Here is a 22,383-nt window from a genome sequence, read left to right on the forward strand (position 1 = left end):
CAGGAACTTCGCTTACCTGCCGATGTGGTCTTTGGTCTACCTCCGCACCAACAATCGTGTGAGTCGGCGCCTGCACATGTCCTTACTCTCCAGAATAGTCTTCGCTCGATTCATGCCCGTGCACGTGTTAGTGATGATGCCATTCACGCGGTGCAGAAAGATTATTTTGATACCAAGGCGGCTGGGACTCACTTTACCACTGATGATATTGTTTGGCTGCTCGACTCCGTGATTCCGAGTGGTTCTGGCCAGAAGAAGTTACATCGTCCCTGGAAAGGCCCGTATCGAGTAATTCGCAACCGCCACCCTGTGTACGACCTCGTCCGAGTTGATCACACTGGTTCCTCTACGCGTGTACACTTTAATCGATTGAAGAAGTGCTTCTTAACTGGTCCCGCTTTGCCCACAGAAGATCAACAGCCCGCTGTGCAGCCATTGGCACAGAGTGCACCTCCCTTGTCACACTCTCCTTTCATCGCATTCCCTGACGACGAAGGCCCAGCAGTTCCAGCAGCAGCAGCTCCAGCAGCAGCAGTTCCAGCAGCTCCAGCTCCAGCAGCGGCAGTTCCAGCACCAGCAGCTCGTGCTCCGCGCAATCGCCGCCCTCCCCTTTGGTTGAATGAATATGCTCGATAATTAATGGAAATGTAATAGCCCAAATGTCCCACACTGGTAATAATGTACGGCAGTGCACATGGTGTTCACATGGGTTGAATAATGGAATCTGCATGAAAATCCTGTTGTGTCAGAAAAGCTCCTTTTATCTTGTTTTAAGTAGGAAAACATAAGTCTTTAAAAGATCATTGTTGTTTTTGTTTTTAAGTCATGAGGACATGACTGAAGAAGGAGGGGAGTTATGTAGCAAGTTGTATTAAGCCCTTTTAAGAATAATACCCTTTTTAGGCATAATTACCCCTTTCCCTTTTAAGGCATAGATACCCTTTTCCCTTTAGGCATAACACCCTTTTCCCTTTTAAGGCATAGATACTCTTTTCCCTTTTTAGGCATAACACCCTTTTCCCTTTTAGGTGTAAATACTCTCTTCCCTTTAAGGCATAAATACCCTCTTCCTTTTAAAGGCATAAGACCATGTGCTTTGGCACAAGAGCACATGGAGCTATGTACTATGATTGTACTCTTGCTTGACAGGATAAGTTTATGTTTGTATACGCTTGGTATGGTGATCCTGTAAGCTTTTATGTTGTAGATTATAGTATTACCATAAATATTGTACACATCTTCTACATGTATATGGAGCTTTAGACACCCCCTCCCAGACTCCAGCACCCCAAGATTCTTAACTACTATATACTATAATCTAGATGCTCTGGTTGGCTGGTTGAAGACCCCCCAGAGTCTTCAATCAGCCTGATAACCACGAGATTGGTCTAAGCATTTTCATTCGGGTTCTGACTCAGATTCAGTTCACTTCCAGTTTTGGTTTCGCATTCTGATTCTGAAAGCTAATTCATTCGGATGCCGTTCCGGGCTCCCTTGCAAGTGTTCTATGAGTCCAGTGTCTGATGAGTCCAGTGCCAGTCAGAGGCCTTACTAATACAGTAGATTAGGCCTACAACACAGACATGCTGCATGGCCTCTGTTCTAACATTGACCTAAAACTTGTTGCAAAGGGGCTAATGAAGGAGTCCACAAATTTTAGACGTGATCGCACAAGGCATACTACGAAATTCCATGGTGACAACCCATGGTAACCATGGACACAGAGTATGGTATTATGCATTCCACTGCCTTGGCAAGCTAATAAAAACATTAGGACCTCACCACAATTGATGTGCCATGGTCAAAATTCACTTTGGACTGAGTTGTTAGCGCACCAACAGGATTATGTGAGGCCATTTTGACAATCGATAAAATTGCGCATACGCAATGCACTGGACATAGCCTTGCATTTTGCGCCATTACTTTGCCTGACAAAGATCTCATCTCAACAATTGTTTCAAGATATTTCTCAACCGAAAGCACTTTTGCAGCTCGATTTCTTGGGTCCTACCGGTAGGACGGTATGCAAGCTATCATTAAAACTCGAGGACTACATTTACCCTTACTTGTGCTGTGAAGCAACATGTGTTAATACAATTTGGTGCGTGGCTATAACTGAACTATGAGACAGAGCTTGAACATCTGAGATTAACAATAATGAAAATATCGTAAAGAAGAACTCGGGCCAGGATGTATCAACAGTAATTCAACTACACATTCAAGCAGACAGCTAACAGTGCCGTCACATTATATCGGCCTACAGTCCCAATCCTGCCAGTCAACCGCAACAGCCACAAACTGCAATGTGCATGTGCTCTACTCATAGGAATGGGCCAATATCACAGGACATCAAGTACTCGGTTGATGTTCTTCGACAGAACACTCCATTCTCAAGTGACCTACCCTTTGCCAGTACTATGGCTACATCCCTTGCACTACTCTCAGCATCAACGTTCACGCGAAAGCGACCATCTGTTGTGTGCTTCATTGAACAAGTGAAGGAAATCAAGGTGAGTCTCATCATGCACAGCTCTTAAAAATCCTGCTATCACTATGATTGTACAGTGTACACTAGTGCAAGAAAGTGAGCACGGCATAACACAATCGATCACATGTCACTCCCCAGCAACCACATAGGGACCAGCCCTGTTTGAATGAATGTTGGAATAATCTGTACAACTGGAACTGTGAGCAATGACTGGAGAAGATGGCCACAGGTTATCTTTGCGATCTGGTGGCAATTGGACCAAATATTTCGTCATCATTCTTTCGTGACTTTTTGAGTGAAAGAGCAATGTGTGGAAATGGTGAAGGAAAGAACGAGAACGAAGAAGCAAGATAACGGGAATAACGATGGGCATGCCTTAGAAAACATCCTATAGGTGTTCTACTGTGTGTATGTTTATGTGTTTTGTGTGTGTGTGTGTGTTTTTGTGTGTGTGTTTTTGTGTGTTTTGTGTGTGTGTGTGTGTGTGTGTGTGTGTGTGTGTGTGTGTGTGTATGTGTGTGTGCATGTGTGTGTGTGTGTGTGTGTGTGTGTGTGTGTGTGTGTGTGTGTGTGTGTGTGTGTGTGTGTGTGTATGTGTGTATGATTGGCATGTGCAGGCTAGCATGTATACTATGCCATTTCTAGTGATACCCATGCTATCCTGCGGACCTGGTATATCTAGTGGCAAGTTGAAGTGGCAAGAATTTTCGCTAGTTCCAAACACAAGCCATTCCATTGGACAGGTACTGCAACGAGCTGCATGACAGCATGCGCCTCTGCACGTATCTAAAATTCAATGCTAGTATAACATTTCTGAATCGACCAGGACCAGGACCTCTGTACTCTCATGCTTGAATAAGGCTGTCGTTAGGAATTTTACAATTTAAAATGGTGATATGTGAACATTCGCTGGTTCAGTTTGAGCAGTCTTGCCTTGCATGCGTGGATCTGATATAAATGTGGTAGGCTTTGGGGATCACTTTCATATCTCATGGCTACCAGGACGGTTCAGTCTTGCTTTTTTTTTGTGCTGTGCCAGCCAGTCCCGGCACTAAATTATGATGAAACAGTATTCTCTGCATATCATGAAATGGGGGTTGGGGTTTTTAGCTTGAATTTCCACTAGCTGACTTTCCAATGCACATATGCCTGTGAATTTCAAGTAGCAGGGGCAACGTTGGAAGGCATTTTAGGGTGGTACGGTCATCCACCTGAACTACAAATTACTCGTGGGGTTGGGGTGGCTTCTCTGAAAAATTTCGAAATTTTAGAGCCCAAATCAGTGATTTTCATTGATTCACGGGGTAGCTGGGGCTCAGAGTGGTACGGTCAATACCGTAGTGACCGTAGCGTGTCCGACGCCCCTGAGTACTGTACATATAAATATGCTGTGACTTTCACTGTGACAGTATCTTTTACTAAGACTGAGTGTGCATTGTACTGCCGCTATTGGTTCTATCTGCAGGTTGTTGAGAACATCCAAGCTGTACATCAGTGCATCAGAACAGCTCTGGCAGAGAAAAGTGGAGTAAGATACCCATTGTTTCTTTCTGTGGTCAATTCAATGCAGGGTGACTCCGACGAGCATGGAGTTAGAAGTGTTCTAGAATATGCACCGTATGTTTATCAAGTATTCAACACCTCCCTGTGTACTCTCCAGGTCCCAGTTTACAGATTACTGTACAGCAGGAATGCTCACAGGACCAGTGAAATATGGGACAGTTTTTGCTGTGTCGAAACTCAAAATGGTCATGCACTCACAGGTAAATTGATGCCGCATGGCAGACTTACGATATACATGTATACACTGATTTTGTAGATAGATGAGGTATTAGAGTGACAGCATATTGTCCGTCTCTTTTACGTACATGTCAATGCTAGGCAAGTGCTACCGGTCAGTTGCCAGGGCTGGGTACATTCCTGCCGAGTCTGGACAAGCCTGAACAAGCAATGGAGTTATTGCAAACGTCAGCTACTGATGCTGGTTTGGAACTGGGCAGTGACTTTGACGTGTGTGTCACTGTTGCAGGAGGCAACATGTATGATTCGGTATGTAAATCTTAGTAGGTATCTATGTGATCATGACTGATGAGTATTGTGTTCTTTTTTTAAACCACTGACCAATGCAGTTGATGTACTAATACTGTCCATTGTTCCAAACAGTGCCATCAACCCAATCATCCAGCAGTGGTAATGTGACCTACATGTGCATCCTGTCGCAGCTATCTCAGTGACCGCTTACTGATCACAGTATCATAGACAAACAAGATAATGCACGAGCCTACTATGGTACATGAACCAGAGTGTGGAACTCCGCTTGGTGTTGGCCCATGGCGAAATTTCTTGTTTATAATGAACTTTCCTGGAGATCATTAGCCATACCGGGGATATACCATACACGGCATGCACTACACGTCTGTGGCCGGCTGGGTCTGACTGGGCCGGGTTTCATGCCTACTAATCTGCCCATGCTTTGTACAGCATGCGTGATGCAAATGTTGACGTCGACAAAATAATTCCTTTTGTGGACCAGAGTTACACATCATTCTGGTTTATGTACTTCGTACTGTTGATGAGCCTGACCTTGGTGTTGTTGGCTGTGGTTATGTTCAGGTCAAGAACAAGTATGAGCTATGGCCGGGTCAGCAGAAGTCACCCGCTGATACAGTGGAGCAGTTAGCTACTTTTCTAGGCAACTGGCCAGCCGTGAAGATGTTGATTGACCCATTGCACAAAGGGGTAAGACTGAATGCAGCAGCACCAATAGCATGGCTAACCATTTTGAATACACTGCACACTCTAACCCTGCTGTTTCCGCGGCACATTTTCCTTTTTAGTACGGTGCAGAGAGAATGCTGAGTGTTGTCTGTACCGGCTATGGGATGAAAGAATTGTATAGTCGTAAGTGTCAAGGTAGTTGCTCCAGACCCAGGTAACCGGAGAGCCAGAAAAGACAACGGAAAAGCTAGAAGTCAAAAGCTGTCCGGCAAAGCTGCAGGTAACATCACAACTGACTCCAGTAGATAAACCGAGTGGAACTCATCTCCTTACACTCGCTAGCGAGGTTGCACAGAGCGAAAATGTGTAAGATCTTGATGGTATTGGGTCGAGTGACGGAAGTTCTTTTGAAACTTCCTCACGGCGCGACCGTAGCTTGCTCTGGCTGCGGAACTTACACTTTCCTGAAACCTGTTGCTGTTAGAAGTTGCCTTGAACTCCAAGCACTCTCCTTTCTATGATAACCTCTTTGGTTATTGCTCTTCGCTCCGTGCAATAGAGTTACATGTACTTCACAAGCAACTGTTTTTGTTAGTCTTTCGCTGTTTTCATTGATGCCACAAAACGGATTTTCGTCTTGTGCAACCTCTCTACTGTTATATTATGTCATTTCTGTGTTTGCATTGTCCATAATTTTGGTAGGGTTACGAGGATTGGCAGAACTTACAACAGAAGGTTGGACAGCAGTGTGTCCTGATAGGGAGTGACATACTGGCCCCTGACACGACAAGTGACCACGGCACACAATGCATCTTGAAACAGCAGGCGACCAATGCTGATACGACATTAGCGGAGACTGAAGCATGCAAAGAAGGGGGCAAGAAGCTGAGTACATGGCAAAAGGTTCAGCAATGGAAGCATCAAGCTAGCAACACAATACTCTGGCCACCAAGTCTATCGTTTTCACCGACAGTCAGTCACCTGCTATGTCAGCTGCAAGAACTAGGAGGTAAGGAGACCATGAGAACTAGATGACTAGAGGACTAGATGACTAGGGGACTAGAGGACTAGATGACTAAAGGACTAGATGACTAGAGGACTAGATGACTAGGGGACTAGAGGACTAGATGACTAGGGGACTAGAGGACTAGATGACTAAAGGACTAGATGATACACAAGAGAACAAGAGGTGGTCAGGGATGCTGCAGCGGCGACACAACGGAGAAACTCTAGAAGGGGTGGTGCTTGGGGATGTTGTGGCACTTGAAGCTCGGCTGTTGCACTGCTTTCGCTGCAGCATTGCGGAGTATGAAAGGAGAAGCTCCAGAAGGGTTGGTGAGGCACAGTTCACGTTGCTCTGACCCAGAAGTGTTTATACGTCCCGTAGCTTCCGCACCAAACAATTACTCTGAACGCAGTCCACTGACCGACTTGGGTAATATGACGAGAAAAAAAAAAGCGCGCATCGGCTTGTTGGTTGCTCCCGTTGCAACACCCTTGTGATGTGCAATACAATGATCTACACAGTGTTTCTTGCATGGTGGATAGCAGAATGGTGTACTGTGGCTGTTCTACACATGTACTACACACAGAGTTTGTTCAGGTTTACCATAGTAGCCTGAGTCTGTTCCAGTGATATCTATTGGCTTGCTTTTCTGACTATCTATTTAGAGAAAGGCGGCGTGATGTTTTCATTCACTGGTCTGGAAACACAAAGTGAATTGCTGCTAGACGTCGTAAGTACAAGATTTGCATTTTCCTTTCTTGCGTGGAAGGGGTACAGTGCAGTAGGAGAGTTGGTGGACAAGCCGTTGATTTTTCACTCTCATTGTAATATCAAAAAAGTATTCTTTCTAGACCAAAGAGTGGTATATTTGATAACATATTAAATGTTATCAAATATACCACTCTTTGGTCTAGAAAGAATACTTTTTTGATAGTGCAGTAGGGGTAGAAAGTACCGTGTCACGGGCACATTGACTTTTAGATCCACCTGAACCCAGTGATTCTATGAATCGTTTGGAGGGTTTCCCTTCACAGGAGGGTGGCACATCCGCAGGTAGTGACTGGACCGAGCCTTTCCGGCCGGGGACCCATCTATGGTCCAGAAGAAGTCACATCTGCATGCAACACAAGGGACCTACTCACCAAATACTGTACGTTGTACTGTACTTTGTACTTCACTATGGTCACAGGGAATCAGAAGTTCTTGATTTTTTTGTTGACTTGTAATGTCATCATATCAAGCCCTATACAGACTGTCGGGCGCCGAAGAACAAACCGCCGAGGAACGGACCGCCGAAGAACGGCTAGGCTAGAATTTCACCATTTTTTAAGAACGGTGCGGGCTGGATTTTTTCGCGGATAAGAACGGAAACCGTAACATACACTATAATGTACACCCAGACGTATAACTCTGCATAAATGTACATGTAAGACTGTACCATCGAATAAGAACGAAACTGCTGTGTTCGCTAAAAGTAAAAACGGGCTAGGCTAGAACCCTGATCTCTCAGTTCTTCGGCGCCCGACAGTACTGTATACATGCTGCAGTAAGGTATACTGCTGCATGGGGACATGTAGATCATGCAGCAGTAAGGTATACTGCTGCATGGGGACATGTAGATCATGCAGCAGTAAGGTATACTGCTGCATGGGGACATGTAGATCATGCAGCTCTTCTAGCAGGTGATTATACATGTACTGTACAGGAGAGGACACTTGCTGCGACCGACAAACCAACAATGCTGCTTGCTACCCTGATTGAGGGTTTGTCAGGACGTGGCGTAAAGTGTTCTGAGCATGACATAATTATGCTTACAGAACGCGTGCAAAGTATTGAAAACTCATTTGACACGTATGACTGTCAGAGGATGATTGTTTGGGACTGATTGTGGCTAGTTCTGATATGGCTGCTTCGTGTCTCACCAGGCAATCGTGTCACAGTGTCAGTACTTGCGCTTGCCATCGCCAGTGCTGAGTCCAGTCCTGTATGATCACTTGTTAGAAATACACCAGGAACTGCAGCGCTTCAGCAAGCTCAATCCACAGCCAGCACAGCACTGCTTCAGCACACCAAAAACAGAAGAACCACCAGCGGAGGGCTTGGAACGAGCAGACATGGACAACTGCCAGGCGAATAGTGAGACCGATGGATAACACTGATAAAGAGAGAGAGTCACATGCCCGGATACCAGGATAGAGGAGTCAAGCAACTTGTATGAACCCACAAGTGAAGTGACATGGAGCACCAGTACATGCATGCAACAGCCAGGATCAGGAGATATACTGAGATAGTGCAAATACTGCCATGCATGTTTCCCCTACAGCATTGCACAACTAAAGAGTGCTGTTCATAGTATTGAGCAGTGAGTGCTAATACTCTGTTTTCCTAACTACTCAGTACTTGCTTTCACCTGTGTCCTGACTATTTCACTAACCCATACTTCTGTACTAGTATTTGAAGGATAATCTTGTATTGTTGATCATACGTTAAACACAAATTTACATTGTGGACTTGTTTTCTAGCAACAGTAGTGGTGAAGAAGATGTGCAAGGAAACTGAAATTTAAACACAATAGGTGCATGTAAACTTAAAAAATATGTACATTTGTATAAAGGAAAGAACATTGCAGCCGCTTTACATATCGGAGATTGAGTACCAACTATGTACATATTTCAAATGTGCCAGCACCTGGATCAGCAGCTAGCATGCATGTAGCTGAAGTAAGGAAGAAGAAGTATGCCGAGCATAAAATAGCTGAACATGTGATATTTTCATATCGTCTACAATTCGGATGTGTGTTTCTTGATGGCAGATTATCAATAAGAGTATGCCAATGCTCGTCGTAATCTGCTGTTTTATGATGATTGCTACTGTATTGAAAAGAGTTAAACTTTCAAAACTGGCTAAGTGTGCTAGAGACGTAGGAGAAGAAGCGACATTATACTACTTTGCGTTGCACTGATGATGTCCCTTTCATCTTTTGCCTTGAGGAAAGAAACAAAAACAGAAACCCATAAATGGAAATGCACGCAAATGCTACAACAAACGACAAGCTGCTTGTGTACCAGCCAAATAACCCCTTTTCACATGTGCGATAAGATTTTTTTAAATTAAAGAAGCCCAAATTGACCTCCAGAAGTGACCAGCATACATCTTAGGCCACACCAAGTTATTTCTATGTTTCGTGTCACCGCGCGCGTACCTTATCGAATCGTTGACAAGAAAAAAAAGCACCCAGACGAGTCCATCGATTGCTGTTCTAGCGAACATTCTCTAGCCAGTATGGCAGATCAGCTTCTCAATACTCTTTCATTCCGGGCGATGGTACGTAGAAATTGCGAGCGATGAAAATTCTTTCCAAGCCGGCCGGGAGGGCCTGCTCACCAAGCGAGCGGAGATTCCAGGTTTCAAGGACTCCGAGATTTTCCAGAATCGTCGTGATGGAGAGGAATTCCACTCGACTCATGTCAAAGTGCAGAAGGTGCCATCCATGAAATCTGTTGCGGTATCGCTCCAGTGCAGTCTGCCAGTTGTACTGTGCCGACTTTTTGTTGTTTTTGAGAAGTGACAGCTTACAGACTGAGTGTACAGCAGTGCTATTCTGTGTGAAACATGGCTCAGTACACATAGAAAGAAGTTTTTTTTCTTCTGTTTTTTTTTCCGCCCGCCCGCATGCCTTTTCCAGAATATTTCCGACGCGAAACATAGAATTAAGTTAATTAACTTGGTGTGGCCTTATGGCTAGGAAACCTATCCCGATTGTAATATCCTTTTTTACATTCACAGAATCAAACGGATGCTGCACACATGCACACACACTTGCGTGCGTATGCACACACAAGAATGCACGGATGCACACACATACACACACACACACACACACACACACACACACACACACACACACACACACACACACACACACACTATAAGTAGTAAGTACCTCTTAGCGGTAGGCTGCACATTATTGAAAGATTCCAAGGCACTGGATGAAGGACTGGAGGAGTATTCACTATCCATTTGATTTCCACTCACTTGAACTGGTAACACCTGTTGCAAAGCAATCTCCACCTGCAAAAGATGATGATGATAAGAAAGAAGTCAGGCAAAGAAAACACAGTCATGCCCCATAACTTGTGGGATGCAAAGATACACATACGGACAAAGCATTTCATTATCCACTAACATTGTGTACAGTGCCACACGACTGTGTCACTATTCTTGACATCTACGTCGACGGAATACGTCACTATTCTTGACATCTACGTCGACGGAATACGTCACTATTCTTGACATCTACGTCGACGGAATACGTCACTATTCTTGACATCTACGTCGACGGAATACGTCACTATTCTTGACATCTACGTCGACGGAATACGTCACTATTCTTGACATCAACGTCAACGGAATACGTCACTATTCTTGTCATCTACGTCAACGGAATACGTCACTATTCTTGACAACTACGTCCACGGAATACGTCACTATTCTTGACATCAACGTCGACGGAATACATCACTATTCTTGACATCTACGTCGACGGTATACGTCACTATTCTTGACATCTACGTCGACGGAATACGTCACTATTCTTGACATCAACGTCGACGGAATACGTCACTATTCTTGACATCAACGTCGACGGAATACGTCACTATTCTTGACATCAACGTCGACGGAATACGTCACTATTCTTGACATCAACGTCAACGGAATACGTCACTATTCTTGTCATCTACGTCAACGGAATACGTCACTATTCTTGACATCTACGTCCACGGAATACGTCACTATTCTTGACATCAACGTCGACGGAATACGTCACTATTCTTGACATCAACGTCGACGGAATATGTCACTATTCTTGACATCTACGTCGACGGAATACGTCACTATTCTTGACATCTACGTCGACGGAATACGTCACTATTCTTGACATCTACGTCGACGGAATACGTCACTATTCTTGACATCTACGTCGACGGAATACGTCACTATTCTTGACATCTACGTCGACGGAATACGTCACTATTCTTGACAACTACGTCGACGGAATACATCACTATTCTTGACATCTACGTCGACGGAATACGTCACTATTCTTGACATCTACGTCGACGGAATACGTCACTATTCTTGACATCTACGTCGACGGAATACGTCAACGGAATAGGTGACTAGCTAGAGTTAGTAATACAGCATCATTGGACATCCACCAATGATATCATTGGACATCCACCAATGATATCATTCGACATCCACCAATGATATCGTCTGAAGAAGAAGAAAAAAAGCAATGAAACAATAGGAGTGTGAGTCATATCTGGCATTAGTAGATAATATCAGTGTACTTACTGCACGCTCATGTGCTTTCTCTTCTGACCGATGTTTCGCACGACTTGCATTAGCTTGACCAATGCAGCTCTCAATACTTTCCAATGCTTGCTGACACTGAGAGCTCCTAGGGAGATTATTACACAAAGAAATACAGAATAGTGCACACACGTGTATACGCACACGCGTGTATACACACATGCCAACGTGCACACACACACACACACACACACACACACACACACACACACACACACACACACACACACATATACACACACACACACATACACTTACATACGCAAAATAGTGCGCGCACACACACCTCAGACCTCAGACCTCAGACATGCCCATCGCGGGAGCGATGATAGCGAACAGCTATGTTTTTAGACATAGCAACTTGGGCTGGGATTACACCATTCAACAGCTTGCAAGGCTGATGAATTGACCGCCACTATTTTTAGCCTGGTATCCACCACACAGCTGTTTGAAGTGACTTTTTCTGGCCACAAACGCACACACACACGCACACACACGCAAGCAAATGTGCACACACACACATTTTATCTTGCGGTATGCCTTCAATGAACATGCAGTCAATGCCAGGAAAATTGGCAAATGACTTGGGGCAGGCGTCTTATTCAACATCTTCATGCTTACGGTGGGTGGATGCATAGTGAGGATATTGGAGACATAGCCAACGCAAGAACAGCGAACAGACAAGGTGAAAATCACTTAGTATGGACTGAGATAAGACACAAATATTCATCAGTTTGGGGGAATGAAGTGGAAAAGTCTGAAAAAATATACACCTAGCTATGGCGTACTTCGAAGCACTCTTAATTTCAGAAAATTTCGGTGCTCAATATTTTCGGTATGAGGGCAACAGGCCAGGTTAGGTGAACAGAAATGTTCGGTACAGAGAAGCAGTTCCCTATTAGATTACTTGTACGTGTGTTAGTGTTTGTTCGGTGTATTGAAATTTTAGGGATGAAACAGACCGTGAGACGCACCGAAAGTACCGAAAATAAAAGTACACCGAAAATTTGTGAAATTTCAGAACTTCAAAAAAAGAAGTACACTCGGACGTCTCTTATCCGGGCACCTTGGGACCGGGCACTGCCCGCATCTCAGATTTGCCCGTATCTCAGGATAACTTATCTACCACGTATCATCATTTTTGAAGAAGTTTATTTGGCACATATTGCACATGTTCAGGATACGAAAAGAATCCACTGATAAAAAAATGTGTGGATTACACAGCTTGGCAGTGACAAATAAGCACTTGTGCATACCAAAAAAGTTCAAACCTCCCAAATTCGGAGCATTTTTGCCCTAGGAACTCAAGCAGAAGGTGCCCGGTAGAGAGACGTGCCCGTATCTGAGGCGTCCGGATAAGAGACGTTTGAGTGTACACACTTCATAGCACTGATTCTACGTCTATGAGAGTGCATGCGCATGTGTACTGTTACGGCAGACTCAGGTAAAACGTACTTCCCGCATACTGTGTTGGTGGTATACTCCTATCACAAGGACACTACTGAAATGCCTGAACCGCACAGCATGAAAACATTGACAGATATGAGCATATTGGTATGTGCTGCGGCAATACGACAACTTACCATTTGGATAGAGTTACAGCCATGGTGTCAAGGCTGCCAGGTTGAATGTCCCGGCCAATGGCAAATTCCACATCAAACTATAGCATGGATGGAGAAAGAAAGGGAGAGCGAGGGAGAGACAGGGAGAGAGAAAGAAAGAAAGAGAGAGTGATAAGAGAGTGAGAGGAAGAGACAAAGAGAAAGAACGTCACATTAACAATGGGGGACATTATAGCTAGATGGTCTTTACAGTGAGATCCCTAGATTCTTGTGCAGCGTTCACCCACAGGGAAAAAGTCCAGGAAAAGAACATAAAGCCAGGAGTGAGAGCCAGGATAGCCACACTCACACTATGTATACTAGAGTACACAATGGCAATTGTCTAATGATCGGTTCAACCATGAAACTCTGAGTCACAACGGAATTTGCCAAGGTTTTCATTGTGTGCCTTTGTGTACGCCGTTCTGCCTGAATCAGGTATTGAGCACATTCGCAGAACCTAAGCCAATTGCCTCTGCGTATACTAAAGTAGAAATCAGTGAAGAGCCACATAGCAACTTCAGGCAATATCGTACAAAAGAAGAGGAAAGCGGGACAGACTTGGTCATACCGTAAATGATTTACTTCAAAGTACATGTACCACCCATCTCTGCTCTACATTACCACCATAGTGAGGACAGTTTTATTGAAATATCTCTTCTTCGGAATAAAGAGAAAGCACAGAATAGTTCCAACAAGAGAGCTTGGAAGCTCAGGGCCCTACGCTATGCTTTTTTGCCTTGCTCATCATACATGTTATGAGAACTGATGGACATGTTTTTTCCATTGGTTGGCTATAGTGTTTTACGTCGACCATGACGGCTACAATGCCCAACCATACTACAACGAACTGATCGGCTACATCATTGTATTGCAAAAAAGTTTCCATCTGTTCGAATAACATGCATGATGAGCTAGGCAAAAAAAGCATAGCGTAGGGCCCTGAGCGAAATAAATAAACGTTCTCTTTGCATTCGAGGGTAATACGACACCATCTACCACCTTGATGACCTAGGCAAAAAACCCATAGGAATGTTATAAATATTTCATTTCTTCTATTTTTTCAAGACATAACCTAGGATTCGAACTCGCACTATCGCCCTGCATGCATTCCCCCGACACACTTCGCATACATACACATTCTTCCAAGTTGCTTCACGTTATGATCTTGCATTTGAAAGCCCTATTTGAATATTGTGGCCAGCTGTCTTTGATGGTGCGGTACGGTACGGGACAGGTACGGGATAGCGCCAGGCATGCCGACGGCAAAAACAAATACCAAATTAAAGCTGTGTGGACCCTCTGAAGTAACGTCTTTTGCATAGCTACGGGAATAAAGAACTGGCTTATCTATACTGACCACCAGAATTCATGTTCATAACCAGAACCATCAAACAGACACAGCAAATCTGGCAAGAAACACCTAAAAAAAACTAAGCAACGTGACATGAGTCATTACAGTCGATGCGCCAAGTATGAAAAAGCTGCAGAAAGGGTCCTCTTTTTATTTGCAACCGTGGGAAATTTGAAGGGCATTTTGGTGGTGTTCTCAATTTCGCTCAAGGATTTAGACAACTGGTTGTGGAGACATTTAAAAGAGGTTCCGGAGTACGATTTTTCGTGCCAAAATCCGTAGAGGCGCTACGGATTTTTTATACGTCGTTTTCGAGCAGTGAAATGTTCCGGAGTACGGAACTTCTGTGTTTGCCGTCATTGCCTAAGTTACGATCGCAAACACGTCACATTCCCGCGCTATGCCTTTATATTTTAATTTGTACCGAAATCAAAACTTCCCGCCGAAAATCGATGTTTCTCGTACCAAATTTGTACGCGAAAAATCTTTCTGCACCCGATGACGCAAAATCTCCATACGAAACATGGTTCGTATGAAAGCCAGTCCACACGGATTCTCCATGCCGAAAAATCGTATGGAGCATGCCTCGAAAAAATCCGTAGAGCCCATACGGATTTTGGCACGGAAAATCGTACCCCCGGAACCTCTCTATTGTGGACAAACACTGAGATATCGATTGCTTTTGCGCAGTTCCAGTGCTTCGAGGGTGAGTGGAGAGCCAATCAAGCAGATTTTTGAATAGGTCTCCAAACATCTGATCATTTTCCTTCGACATTTTTGTTCCGTTTTTTTCTCTTTCAAATACGAACTTCGTAGGTACGTCGCAGATTATTTCGGGCCGCTGCTTGTTGCAAGAGCGGAGAGAGAAAGCATCCACACATATAGAGTCCCAAAGGAGGTACTCACAGCGTCTGAAACGCTGGCAGGTGTCCGACCACCCCATGCCAAAATCTGGGCCGGCAAAATTTGGGTACGCAATTGCACCCTGGTAGAGAGTGTGGACCCTGCTCTGTGTGCCAGGAGACACCACGCGATGCCAGATATACCCACCCAGCCTCAATTGAAAACTGAGATAACACCAAGTATCCAGCTATTAAACCAGATGCATGTATATGCAAGAAATGCATAAAGCGTTTGAAGGCACAGGCTGCACAGCAACATCAACAGCCACAAGCAACAACCACTACAGAAGCAGCAGCAGCAGCAGCGTCAAGATCTACAGAGCCAGCAGAAATGCAAGCACGGAAGCCACGGAGTTACAGTCATCACCCACACCAGATCAGCATGGAAAGGGAAATGCGGTGCAAGTATGTTCAGTTGCCGGCTGCGACTTGCCACGGCATGCAGCAGTGTCGATGGCAGCTGCTGAACGACGGGCTGCGCTAAAAGAACACATAACAGACATGTCATCTCTGTGCCTATGTAACAAGCACAACATGCAGCTGCATGATATGGCCCGCCCCACATGTGCCATGTGCAGCACACGCATCGTGATTCGTGGGCACGAAACGCAAATGCCCCAATGTAGGTGCTCTCCAGCGCCAGCTGAATGTTGCGCATGGCATCAGTATCAGCGGCGACAGCACCCTGTGCCTCACATGCTACAAGGTACAGCTGGAGCTGGTAGATGCTGATGGAGAGAGTCGGAGCACAGACCACCAGCTCCAGGTGCTCCTACAATCTCTGCGAAAGGAGACACCATCTGCATCGAGGTGTGAAGCAGCTCGATCTCAACAGCCGTATTTGCCGGGCAGACATTGTTTGAGAATAGGGCCCTTATGCTCGCCACAGCTGCTGATCATCACCCAGCCCTAACTGATGGTGAGGCTGAGATGAACAATCGGTGGCTGCTATCCAGCCTACAAGCAAAGCTAGGCATGCATCTGCAGCACGGGTCATTTGGAGGGTGGAAGCAGGGCACACTGCTGTACCGAACTGGTTGCGACATGGCCTTGTCACTTGTGCTTATCCCACCTCCCTATCGGAAATTAAGCTAGAAGCAGTGATCACTGAAGTAAACCCCGGTCTTTGGCGAAATGTGTGGCTGATGGTTTATGGTAATGAGGAAGGCGGCAAGCAAAACTGCCCAGCCGAATCCCCCTACCAACACGTCAAGCGCGTCCGTTGCCTATTCATACTGTCCTGCATGAAGCATGCAGCTGTGCCATCCTGGTGGTATGGAGCAGAGTGGAGCCATCTTGGAGCGCCCTGCGTCTGCAATGGCAGAGAGTGTGCTGGGTGGCGAACATGTGGGCGCAGGCCAACCAGGAGCAAGTCAATGTTCTGGATCCCAATAAGTATGGTTGGAGGACAGACGGCAATGCTATCAGTGTCGTCTGGGACACAGAAGAGCACATGGCTGCAGTTAGGCCAAGAGTGATGCTGCTGACTCACGGGTGCAGCTGTAAGTCTGGCTGTGTCACCAGGCGCTGCAAGCGCTACAGGTCTGGTCGCTGTGGTCCTGGTTGCAAATGTATTGGCTGCAAGAATGTTGTCAGCAATGTCGTCAGTGAGGACGGCAATATTCACCACTCCAACCCGAGTCTGAGGAGAGTGGCAGTGATGCTGATGAAGACTCAGATGACGATGCTGATGAAGGCGCCAATGATGGTACCGTGCAGCATGGCAAATCACTGGATGAGCACACACACCAACCCGCGCTCGTTGACACCACCACTCCTGCAGAAGTTGAAGAAGAGCATATGGAGCCATGATCGTCATGGCTCTGTGCAACTATGGAATGCCTGTAAGTGTCACTAATATTTTATAACCAGCTTTAACCAACTTTTCATGAGACTTTGTGGTTGGTGTGTTCATGTATGTATTAATGCAGAGATCAATAGATTGCCAAAAATATCGACATGCTGGTTGACAAAATATACCAAGGAGCTTCATTTTTGGTGCTAGTAATAGTTAGGCTTAGTCCCAAATCTGCCGTGACACGATAGCCCTGGGGTTCATACATACGCACAAGGAGGAAAACGAGAAAGCTCTAAACGTTCACCTCGATGCAAGCACAACTAAAGTTACTTTTTTTTTCAGATTGTACAGTACTGCTGTATGGAATTTCGGGCTACACCTTGTTGCACAGTCCGATCACATCCAATTTCACACTGCTAGAACCCAAGAGAATAACCAACAACTTACAATCATAGAAACTGGTGTCCGTGACCGATGTCCACCTCTGCACGCCCGAGAAGTTGAGCGTGCACGAAATACGAAAAAGGACGACGTCGAGGAAACCTCTCCTGATGGATCCCAAATCAACACAGCTAGTCTCAGGGGAAGGTCTAAGAAGAGAGTGGGCACGTGCCAGTAAACTAGTTTACAACAGCTACTACATCCACGAAAAGCTGATAATTATAGTCCATGAAGGTTCACAAAATACCAAGAAAAACAATTGCCTCGGCGGCGGCGTTTTCACCTCATTTTTCCCCGCGGTTGCAAATAAAATCGGCCTCATCAGCGACTTGGCGTATCGACTGATTAGTCAAGGAGCGTGTTCGAACTGCGAAGATCAACTCACCTCAGAATGGACTTGATCAAGCTTCCCTCTCACAACACCTGAATACACTGCCAGGATGATCAGATCCTACAAGCACGCAAACAGCCATACAAATGCACAAATGCATGTACAGTTCTGGTTAATGAAACCCATGCTCAGATATGCTATCATCTTGCACCAATGCACAGACCAGTTTGTGTAGGTGTAGAGTTACCCAGCACCAAGATCTAGCTGACTTGTGACGACGAGATGTCATTGAGCATCATTGTACAGGAAAGCTTAGTGACTACATATGGATACGTATTGAAACACTTCGACTGGCTTGGGCCGGAAAAAGTCAGGTGACACAAGCCGGGAACCTGACTTTTTCGGCTCAGGTCAGTCAAAGTGTTTCAATTTGAATAAAATCTTACTGTGCAACTCCCCACTGAGCTTTCTGCAGGGTGGATAGGGGTGCACACATCAAGCAAGTCGGCAAAGGGGTAAGTGCCGCTAACCACAGTATACAAAGAAGAACAAGTAGAAACAACATATGTGCCCACAGTAGTGAGTGCAAGCAGTGTGTTGTGGATGAAACCTCGTCCTTACCTCCAACTCACGGACACTAGTGATTCCCAGCTCCTGCTGGAGATCTGCATACTTGATTTTCTGATAATCAAAACAAGAGGAGCGCGTGTGTGCGCGCGCGTGTGTATAAGATAGAGATAGAGAGATAGAGACAAAGAGAGAGACAAAGAGAGACAAAGAAAAAGGGAGCATATGAATACGTGAGAGTAAAACAATACGCCTATACGTTAACATATTCTAGACCAGCCACCAGAACAAAAAATGACCCAAAGGTTTCTCTGCAGACTTACTTTACAACCTGTTGCTAGTGAGGCGATGGTCAGAAAACGAAGTTTTCGAAGTTGCTCTGGTGTCAAAGCTGGTAAGCATGCTTGCCGCTCTAGAACAATAGCAACAGCAGCAGTAACAGTCACAGCCACAGCAACAGCAGCAGTAATAGTCACAGCCACAGCAACAGCAGCAGTAACAGTCACAGCAACAGCCACAGCAGCAGCCACAGCAACACCACCAGCAATATCACCACCACCACCACCACAAGCGACAGCGACAACAAGAACAAGAACAACAGCAGCAGCAACACCAATATCAACAGCAACAATAACAAACAACGAGTATTTTAACAAGAGTACAACTTCAACTGTACAAGTACACTAATGTGTGTCCTGTTCTACCCTCGCATGCATACAGTCACATGCTTATGACTGTATGAATGGCTGCACATGCAAAATCGGACACGAAAACAATGGAAGAAAGGTGGACATACATGCTTGAACCATGATACTCAAGCCAAGCCTCATCCAGAATCCACCAATAACACAACGTTACATAATTTCCCCTCGCACAGCATCAATCTAAAAATGGTTGTACAATGTGTTAAAGTCTTAGATGGTTCAGAGAAGGACTACGGGTGCATCCTCTGGAAAAAAAATGCACTTGAAGTACTCAAACCGCTTTCAACATGAAACACACGTAAACCTGAAGAAAGCCCAAGAACAATCTTCATGGGGCTTGTCATACCTTTATACGTAGTATAGGTACCATAAGCAAAGACGGTCAAAAGATCAAAATATGGTGAGTGCTCGGTCCCCGCAAGCTGCAACACGATACAACACATAAAATCACACCAATCAGCTAATATACGAACACTGGTACACTGGTAGCACAGTACAGTCAAACGTCTTTAGGACAAATCTTAATGGACTGGTGAAATTTGTCCACAATACAATGGGACAAAAATGAAGTTAAAGTAAAGAACAGAGCTATCTTCCGGCTGCTCATAAGCAACATTTCAAATATCTCCACCAGCACTTTCAATGCCTTCTCTTCCGGTGGATACAGGCAGGAAAGAAACTAACCAGTACAATCACTAAGTTATTATACAATGTACAAAAGGTGATAAAGTAAGCAGTATTAAAGGGGAAGTTAAGGCAAAAATTAAAATTTCACCAGTTGTAGTCTTCGGGGTGCTGAGTCGAATGGTCTTGGTCCGAGAAAGCTGAGACGCTCCCTTCCTACTTGAATCCCAATCGAACTCGCGCACTTCCACCGAAACTGGGTGACTGCGCCCTACTAGATGGGGATTTGTATGCAAAATGTCACTAAACGCGCCATTTCGTTCTGATAAAAGCACGGATGACCGCGATTGGCCCATATGTTGTAGTCTTTTGGACGCTGAGTCGACTGGTTTTGGTCCGAAAAGGCTGCGATGCAGCGTTCCTCCTTAATTCCCAATCGAACATGGTTGAACAAGCGGTCACGTGCTCCTGGGTGCCCAAATCACCTAGTCACCACGCCAGCAGGCGACAACTTTCACACCAAGGTTCAACTCGAGTTCAACTCGAGTGACAGGACTGCACCCAAAAAAGGTCAAACAGGCTAGTAAGTTGTACCCTGCAGGCACGGTGACCAGGTGACTGGCGTACGCAGGAGCACGTGACCGCTTGTTCAATCATGTTCGATTGGGAATAAAGGAGGAACGCTGGATCGCAGCCTTTTCGGACCAAAACCAGTCGACTCAGCGTCCAAAAGACTACAACATATGGGCCAATCGCGGTCATCCGTGCTTTTATAAGAACGAAATGGCGCTTTTAGTGACATTTTGCATACAAATCCCCATCTAGTAGGGCGCAGTCGCCCAGTTTCGGTGGAAGTGCGCGAGTTCGATTGGGATTCAAGTAGGAAGGGAGCGTCTCAGCTTCCTCGGACCACGACCATTCGACTCAGCACCCCGAAGACTACAACTGGTGAAATTTTAATTTTTGCCTTAACTTCCCCTTTAAAGAGCAATATTCATGGTGGGTTGAGAAAGTTGGGGCAATAGTGAGAAAAAAACACAAAATTGTGCTGACTCTTAAAATCTCCGTGCCCAGTGACTTAGGAGCCCTCTGCATTTCCTACATGCCAGTTCACTGTGAAACCATTTGAATTGCAGGACATACTGTACCAGTTTCATTTCAGCAGCTGGAACACCACTCACCAACTCGTAAGGCTAAGCGGCATGCCGCTTTCATAGTACAGCCTACTATAATGAAGCATATCTAAACAAACTTGTCTCTACTCAAACCTCTGTGGAACACTGTAGTTATGTTGTTCTCCCAATCCTCCCAGTAGAATCCGCAAGTGCTATTCAGCCAAGTGTTCACTCTGCTCGTAGTCCTCCTGCAGGGAATTTGTTGTTGGTCATGGCTGGAACAACACTCAACTACCCCATGTAGACTAGTGCAGCCTCTCTACAAACACGTGGAATGGGTGGCAGGCAGTGGAAACTGGAGACTGACAGGACACACCTGGGTCACATAGGAATGGAGTTGGCTGGAAAGAACCTTGCTATTATACATGCCAGAGCTACTGTTTGTTCCTGGCTGTGACCAGAAAGGAGGGTAGCAATATCCAACCCAACCTGAAAGCATGGCTTGAAATCTCCCCATCTTCCAATAAATCTTGCGCAAGTCACTCAAATCAATGAAAGATTTTGAACAGCTGCTAATAGAATTTATTATCATCGTACATGAATTGGTGCCGCAGCGGACAGGGACTACTCACAACGTATCAGTCACCTGAAGATTTTTAAGTGCATGAAGAACGGACTAGTCAACTGGTGATAAATAGTCCTGGTCCACAGTTGCGCAAATTTGGGTGCACGCCACCATCTCAGTATCAACCACTTGGCTTTTTCTCGATCAGTCAATACGGTAGTTAATGGTACATGCACATAATCAGTGACTACAAACATGGTAGGTTCTATTTCTTTCTCAGAATCTGGTTGTAATTGCCCACCTCATGCCTCACCATTATAACCTTCAAAATTTCATTCTAAAAACTCGTGCATAAGTGCATTTTCTTTTCATACACTAAAAACAATGGCATATCATCCTGGCCAGATGTTGCACAAAGCTCACCTCTGCAATTGCAGATGTGTGTAATAATTCTTCGAATACAAATACATTGGGATGGCTGATAATCTCTTGAACTAGAGCTGCAGCAGAAACACCGCGAGCATTCTTAGCAAGAGCAAGGAACTGCTCCATAATCCAAATCACAGCTCTCAACTACTCCTTCTGACTACTAGCTTGAAGCGATTACCAGTATGGTACTGCTCAATTCGGTCATCCACTCATCAATTTTCAGCGTCATACAACATACCACAACATTATTATAATTTATATACTAGTAAATCAAAACGTTCAAAACTACTTTTTATTTCTTTGGTTCTTTGGAGTTTGGTTCTTTGCTTGTTCACTGGTTTTGACCAGGGAGTATTGTACTACT

At 45.1% G+C, this 22,383-nt stretch overlaps 2 protein-coding genes across 2 annotated transcripts in view; one reads left to right on the forward strand and one right to left on the reverse strand.

Moving 5' to 3' along the window:
- Positions 1 to 8,755, forward strand: part of LOC135809020 (enolase-like) — a 27,163-nt gene extending 18,408 nt beyond the window's left edge. The window contains exons 6-13 of the mRNA XM_065322278.1: positions 2,327 to 2,510; positions 3,106 to 3,231; positions 3,954 to 4,016; positions 4,370 to 4,537; positions 5,102 to 5,227; positions 5,909 to 6,215; positions 6,878 to 6,942; positions 8,138 to 8,755. Of these exons, the coding sequence (XP_065178350.1) occupies positions 2,327 to 2,510; positions 3,106 to 3,231; positions 3,954 to 4,016; positions 4,370 to 4,537; positions 5,102 to 5,227; positions 5,909 to 6,215; positions 6,878 to 6,942; positions 8,138 to 8,365 (1,267 nt within the window). The 3' untranslated portion in view covers positions 8,366 to 8,755. The remainder of the gene's footprint in view (positions 1 to 2,326; positions 2,511 to 3,105; positions 3,232 to 3,953; positions 4,017 to 4,369; positions 4,538 to 5,101; positions 5,228 to 5,908; positions 6,216 to 6,877; positions 6,943 to 8,137) is intronic.
- On the reverse strand, positions 8,664 to 22,294 carry LOC135809021 (COP9 signalosome complex subunit 7-like). The gene is made up of 9 exons (XM_065322279.1): positions 22,014 to 22,294; positions 19,633 to 19,708; positions 18,906 to 18,994; positions 18,637 to 18,696; positions 18,070 to 18,135; positions 13,172 to 13,248; positions 11,571 to 11,676; positions 10,156 to 10,283; positions 8,664 to 9,196 (listed from the first exon to the last, which is right to left on the reverse strand). Exons 1-9 carry the CDS (start codon positions 22,140 to 22,142, stop codon positions 9,151 to 9,153), a joined length of 777 nt encoding a protein of 258 aa, XP_065178351.1. The 5' UTR covers positions 22,143 to 22,294; the 3' UTR covers positions 8,664 to 9,150.
- Positions 22,295 to 22,383: the final 89 nt, after the last annotated feature.

The sequence above is a fragment of the Sycon ciliatum genome, chromosome 2 (genome assembly GCF_964019385.1).
Source record: "Sycon ciliatum chromosome 2, ocSycCili1.1, whole genome shotgun sequence".
In the NCBI taxonomy this organism is placed as follows: domain Eukaryota; kingdom Metazoa; phylum Porifera; class Calcarea; order Leucosolenida; family Sycettidae; genus Sycon; species Sycon ciliatum.

Bases quoted from the DNA above. Each gene is read 5' to 3' on its own strand.
- LOC135809021 (XM_065322279.1), bottom strand. From the start codon at position 22,142: ATGGAGCAGTTCCTTGCTCTTGCTAAGAATGCTCGCGGTGTTTCTGCT. The intron at 18,697-18,905 runs GTAAGTCTGCAG...TTTGATTATCAG, and splicing joins CACTAGCAACAGGTTGTAAA to AAAATCAAGTATGCAGATCT. The intron at 13,249-18,069 runs GTGAGTTGATCT...TCCATGCTATAG, and splicing joins TTGATCAAGTCCATTCTGAG to TTTGATGTGGAATTTGCCAT.